Source organism: Molossus molossus, unplaced genomic scaffold (genome assembly GCF_014108415.1).
Source record: "Molossus molossus isolate mMolMol1 unplaced genomic scaffold, mMolMol1.p scaffold_m16_p_12, whole genome shotgun sequence".
NCBI lineage: Eukaryota > Metazoa > Chordata > Mammalia > Chiroptera > Molossidae > Molossus > Molossus molossus.
The window spans coordinates 51,341,203-51,347,489 of record NW_023425347.1 but is presented as its reverse complement, the minus strand read 5'-3'; the positions used below and the strand labels follow the sequence as shown (position 1 = coordinate 51,347,489).

At 46.8% G+C, this 6,287-nt stretch overlaps 1 protein-coding gene across 1 annotated transcript in view; it reads left to right on the top strand.

Moving 5' to 3' along the window:
- The first annotated feature begins 889 nt into the window (after window positions 1-889).
- The window catches only part of LRRC7 (leucine rich repeat containing 7), a 460,161-nt gene continuing 454,763 nt past the window's right edge, over window positions 890-6,287 (top strand). Inside the window, exon 1 of the mRNA XM_036256052.1 lies at window positions 890-1,248. Coding sequence (XP_036111945.1) covers window positions 1,247-1,248 — 2 coding nt within the window. The 5' untranslated portion in view covers window positions 890-1,246. The remainder of the gene's footprint in view (window positions 1,249-6,287) is intronic.

The following is a 6,287-nucleotide window of genomic DNA, read 5'->3' as shown; positions in this document are numbered from 1 at the left end:
GCAGCCTGCGGAGCCACGAGCGCAGCGTCACTGAGCTGGTGCGGGTGCAGAAGCGCACAGGCAGGCGCAGAGGCCGGAGCCGCTTCTGCTGCCGAGGCGCGGGCGCTGCAGGACCGTGCGCCGTGCGAGCGCCCCGGGCCGGTCCGGCAGCGGGAGGAGCCGGCGGTCCCGCGCTGCCGGGCACCGAGCCTCCAGTACCTGCCTCGCGCACCAGGAGCGACAGAAGGAAGCCAGAGGGCTCGGCCTGTTGTCCCATTCTCTCAAAGCAGCCTGTGACAGAGGCTGGAGAAGGCGAGCATTTCATTTCTCCGCTGGACTGGGATTTTTCTTCTTACATTTCGAGGGAGCCCGAGTAGAGGTCAGAGGGGCAAGCGAGCGCTGTGAACGTGGACACCCCCTCCTGTCGCTGGAAAATCTCCTTGACATTTTTCACACTTTGAAGCAGCTGCAGCTGGTGTCGTCGGAAAAGGGGGTGGGAAAAGAGAGGGGGCGGGGAGAGCGGGGAGACACAGCCAGGAGCCACGAGTAGCACCTCCTCTCCTGCCAATCCTGGCACCTGTGCGCGGAGCCACTGCACCGAGGAGGACCCCACTCCGGGCGAACCCCGGGCTCGAAGCCACATACACCCAGCTCCTGGCAGCGGGTTCTCACCGGAGGGGACCTGCAGCAGCCCACTCGGGCCACCGCGGACGCCTGCAGCCGCGGGAGCGCACGGACCCCTGGAGCCGCCCACTGCACCCTGGTCCCCAGGGATCCTCGCCCAACAGAGGCGCGGCAGCGGGCAGGGTGGGTATTACAGAGTTGGGTGCACGATTCGTCTTTTCTGCTCATCTCTTCTCGGCGCAGGATTTATTGTCTGTGGAGCCTTTTGGGGGCGGGGAGGGAGCTGCGCCTCCGCCACCGCCGCAGCTGCGGTCGCTAGCGCGGCGCGCTCGGCAGGCGGAGGCTGGGGAGTGGATGCGCTCCTGCCACCCCCGCCAGCGCTTCGGGCTTCCCCTTGGCCGCTTCCCGCCGGAACCTCTCCAGCCGTCCACCTGAAGGGCACCGGCATCATGGTGTAACGTGGCACCTGCCTGGAATCCCCTTTCTCTTCCTCCTCCTCCTCCTACTACAACCCTCCTCTGTGCCTCCTCCGAGGACCCTCGTGCCCACTCCACTGCGGACCCCGAACACTTTAAGGAATAACCCTTGGCAGCGGCACGAGTCACTCTCTCCGGATCCTCATGGGCAGTTTCCCCTGCCGGCAATGTGAGTAGGACACTCTCTTCTTCGGTGGCCCGGGGGGATGCGGGGGCCCTCGCCGCTCGTGGCCGCAGCGACAGTGGGCGCCAGAGGTGTGGGACCCAAGCGGCCGGCGGGGGGTCAGGGTGGGAGGACAAGAGCCTCCGCGCTCTCCCGAAGCTACTCGCGCGGTGCCCCGCCGTGGCAACAGGGATGTGGTAGGTTGCGGGGCATTTGGAAATGGGGTGCTAGTTGTCTGGGTGCAGGGAGCACCGAGTGGCCTGAGCTGGCGGGAGACGGTAAAGGGTTACCTAGTGTAAAAAGGAAATGTAAAAGAGCGAGTGCTGGGCGCGAGTGCAGGGACCATTGGTCGAGCTGAGGTTAGTCTTAGCTCTTCTTTATTGTCGTGGGTATCTCCAGTCAGATTCTCCCGAGGTGTCTGAGGGTGAAGCGCTTTTCTTTCTTTTTTTAATCGTCTCTCTCTCTCTCTCTCTCTCTCTCTCACACACACACACACACACACACACACACACACACACACTTGTGGCAGGTCTCATTTGTCCCTTTATCTTGGAAGGTGTAGTATTACTGTTTGATGTCTATTTGTTTGAAAAATACAATTAGAAGACATGTATGCCATTGGGGATTGAAGGTAAAGGGTGGGGTTTGGGGGATGGAGGGGATGAGGAGTATGTCAGCCTGGAGGACCGGAGGACGGGAAGAAGTAGGGAGCGATGGAGTGACAGCTTTCCGTGGGAGTCGGGGAGAACCATGCCTCCCTCCCCCGAAGCTGGACAACTCCTGCTCACACAGCTCCTTTGTGTTGCAAGACGAGCTGGTGAGCTCGCACGGTTCCCAATCCCACTGCCGGCTCCCTTCAGCATCTCGTGTCCTCCTCTTACGAGTCATTAAGGATGCAGGACTAGTCCTACGTGGAAAGAGGGAGGGAAGCACATTAACATCACGATAATCATGGCACCCTAGCTCATGGACAATTCGACTGGTTTCCAAGGGTCTCTAGTCTTACTGGTTTGCAGTCAAGAACCGGGTTGAGGCGATGGGGATTGTATAGAATATCTTTAATGTGTGACTTCACAATAGCGGCGATGGCTGCAACGTTGCTCTATTATACTACTTCTTGGCCATCAGGGCTGAATAAAAGACCCGCCTCCGCCCTCTCCCTCACTGTCTCCTCCCCACCAAGTCACAAAGCCTGTGGGCTGGGCGAGAGGGCGAAGCGCCAGGCAGAGGGAAGGGGTCACTTTCACAACTCCCAGGAATCGGCTTCAGAAAGGAACCATCTGCGACTCCCACGACTCCCACGACTCCCACATTCCTTTCAAAGTTCTCCTTCAAAAGGAATTAGAAGGGAGGGGGTGCAGTGAGACATAAAGATCCTCCACCTGCTCTTTTTGATTACTTTCCCAGTACACTTTCAACACATCGAATTTACCTGCAATGGTAACTAGGTCAGCACGTACATCTGTGTACCTGTATTCGTTGCAATGTGGCTCTTGATAGATGCAAAGCAATTTGCATGTGAGCATATTTTTACCTGGACAACATTTCTAAGCACAATAGAGATTTTTATAGCGTGGGCGAGAAGAGTGCATTCCAGCAAAAGCAGAACACGTGATCCCTCCAACCGGAGAGATACAGTATTAGGAACTCGATTTTCTTTGTTCCAGGCTGAGCCTGTGAGATGCTCAGCAGCCAGGTTGCTGAAGTCCTCCTATAAGAAGGAAAATATTAAAATTGATGGGAGTGGGGGTAGGGGCGGATAGAGGGTAGAGAAGCTTAGGTACATAGATACCTGTGAAGAACTTGAACCTTCTCTGCTGCCCACCTCTTCTCTTTTACCACCCCGCCCCTCGCCCTAGCCAGCTCCTTATTTAAAAGTGAGGCATTCATTCCATGAGAGGTGGTGGAAAAGTTCTCCAGCCCCTGCACACGTGGGCTGTACAGGGCCTCAGAACCTGCTGTGATTTTCAACAGATTCTCCCACCTCCCCACTCCAAGTGTCACGCCTCCATCCAGGCGTCTTGAGCGGACCTCCCAGGCTCTGAGAGAACCATCACAAGATCTTGCAAAAGTCAGTAAAGCAGAGTCAAATCCCTGTTTCTTGGAAACCATTGATCTGGAACAGAATGAAAAATTAGCATAGGATGTAGGAATGCTTTATTTTTCCTTAAAAAATAAGAGTCAGGACTGTATAGATGGTGATGTTCAGCTATGACAGCATTCAGACTCCTGGGGAGGTACCTCAGGCCTGTGGAATGTCCTGCCACGTGATTATTGATTTACTGGAGGCAGAACTTGCTCCAGACCCAGGATTTAATTAGAGTTACCTAACTTGGAGATTTCTTATTTTATTTTTCACTCCATGTTTTATAAGCCATCCTAATGGCCTGAAGTTTTGAAAATGTGGGCTATTTCTGTCCTGTGCTGCATTGCATCACACTAATTTGTTGTGGTGGGAAAGCAGAGTCCATTTTCATGGTGAGAGTTCTTTATACATTTTATTTTTATACTTGACTGTCCAAGAAAAGATGTGTGCTTACCATGGCAACCCCTACATTCTCCATCACGTGTGCCTGCGCATATGCAGCTTCAGAATTAGAAACAACTTCTTAAAGAACTAAACCTGTTTCCATCACAGTTGCCATGTTTTATTCAGAATTTTAGCACCACTTTAGGCTGGCATTAAATTTTTCTTAATTAAAATACCACTTCACTTTCTTTTGTAAGCTTTTAATTTCTCTGTGCCATTTCTAAAATACATATAGCTTGAGGTGTTTTGTGTATATATAGTTTTGTTCACTTCGGATTTTTAAAAATTGTGAAGATATAGTTAATATCACTATGAATTTTTATCACTTATGAAAGTCATTAAATAACTGTTATCCATGTGGTGGTAATTCTCAAGGACATTTTTTAGATCTCTTATTTTCAGTATATAATACATGGTAATACTTGATATAAAATCCAGGTTTCTTTAATTACAACTTTAAATGTTCACTTTTTCAGAACAGTTGAAAATTTGAAGATAAGTTATGTTTTAATTGTTGCATCAAAATTACATTAAGTTCGACTACAATTTTGTCTTCTGATTGACTGTAGCCTCAATATAAGGATGGCTCACACATTCCATGTTATTATAACTTCATTCCATATCGAAGTGAACAGAGTACACAGAGTAACCAAATATTAATTGCCATCTGAGTTATTTCTGGATTCTTATTACATTTTTCCCTTCATATAAATTATTTAATAATTTTTTTGAAAACTGTTTATTTAAAGAATGTATGCTATTTATTGAGTGTAACAATTATAACAACCACACCATCAATTAAAGACATTATTTGGATTATTTTGTTCTTTCCAATAACAGTGACTGCTATATATAGTATCATCCACATTCTTTTTTGGGTGAGTCCAGTCAGTCTTGTAAATTTGCAAGATGATTTAGGGGAAACGTCAATTCCAGTCTGAGACACACAACAGACCTTTAGCTTGTGCCAAGCCAACTGACCATTAAGTATTCCGTACCTCTAAGGAGGGACGCATTAGTGACGATTCTGGGATCTTCTGAGAAGTTTTCACTTGAATCTCTTTAATTTGGGGCCACATCAGTGTTCAGTGGAGGGTTTTTAATGCCTCACGATTAAAAATGGAATTTTGATATTAAAACACAATCTGACCATATAGTGTGGCAATTAAATTCTATTCCGAGGAAGCACAGAAGCAGAAAGGAGATGCATAGACGGTAGATTTTGCCCATGTGTTAAAGTACTGAATCACAAACTGTAAATGAAAACTCAAAACTAGAAATAGAACTGTAAATCAACAGTGTTTGGAAGATAATGGCCACAAGTCAAGAATATTTTTTCTTTACAAAGTTTTGAACTGTGTTTTGTGAATCAGATTTGCATCGTTAGAAATGTTCATGTTTTTTTGCCCAGCCGGTGTGGCTCAGTGGTTGAGCATTGACCTATGTACAAAGAAGTTGCCGGTTTGATTCCAGGTCCAGGCACATGCCCAGGTTGTGGGTCCAATCCCCAGTGAGGGGCATGCAGGAGGCGGCCAATTGATGTTCTCGCTCATCAATGTTTCTATCTCTCTCTCCTTTTCCCTACCTCTTTTTCTAAAATCAATAAAGAAAAGAAATTTAAAAAAGAAATAAATGTTCATGTTTTTATAGAAAACACTGTAGTGAATTATCTATCCTGAGGTAGTGAAAGAAGAATAAGAAAACCTTAGGTACCTCCAGAATTAACATGTGATCTTAGGTAATGTAAGTTAGCCTCTTTTAAAGCGAGAAAATGGAGGTAGTAATAAATGCTATTTTATTATTCTAGTGCATAGCAAATGACAAGACAGAGTAGCTCAAGAAAAGTGGTTTGGACATTTTAGAAGAGTGCAACATAAACTTTTTGGTACAAATCAGTTTTCCTATATCAATGTGTGCGTGTGTGTGTGTGTGTGTGTGTGGTTGTGTACAGTGATGGCATGGTATATTTAAAAGGTATGCCATTGAAATAGTTGAATCTATCTGTTTCTGACTCTGGAGTTAGGTGGTCATGCTTAGAAATCCACGAGCTCCTGTGCTCAGGACCCATGCTTTGCCATCTTGCTTCCCATACCTTAGTGCATGAATTATAATCATTGTCATAACAACAGCTACCTGTTATTAAACACCTACCACGAATCAGGTGCTTGACCTCAAAGTTATCCTGTGAGAAGCATTATTGTCCCCATTTGAAAGTTTAGAAAAGTGACCTCCAAGGCAACAAGTGACAAATCATGTAAAATAGCTAAAAAGTGATGACAATTTAACCCAGATTTGGCTCTTGTACCTTTTTTTTTTTTTTTTCCTGTATCTTACTCTCTCCTTCATAGGCACACATTGGTGATTATTAAATGACTAAAGCCTTTAGGTCATAAGACTATTTCCTAAAGAATAAAGAAAAATGAAAATGAAAAATTCTGAACTAGCTTTTCAAAGATCTATATATTTGGCAATCATGTCCTATATTACTTTTGTGACTATCATTTAAAATTAGTAC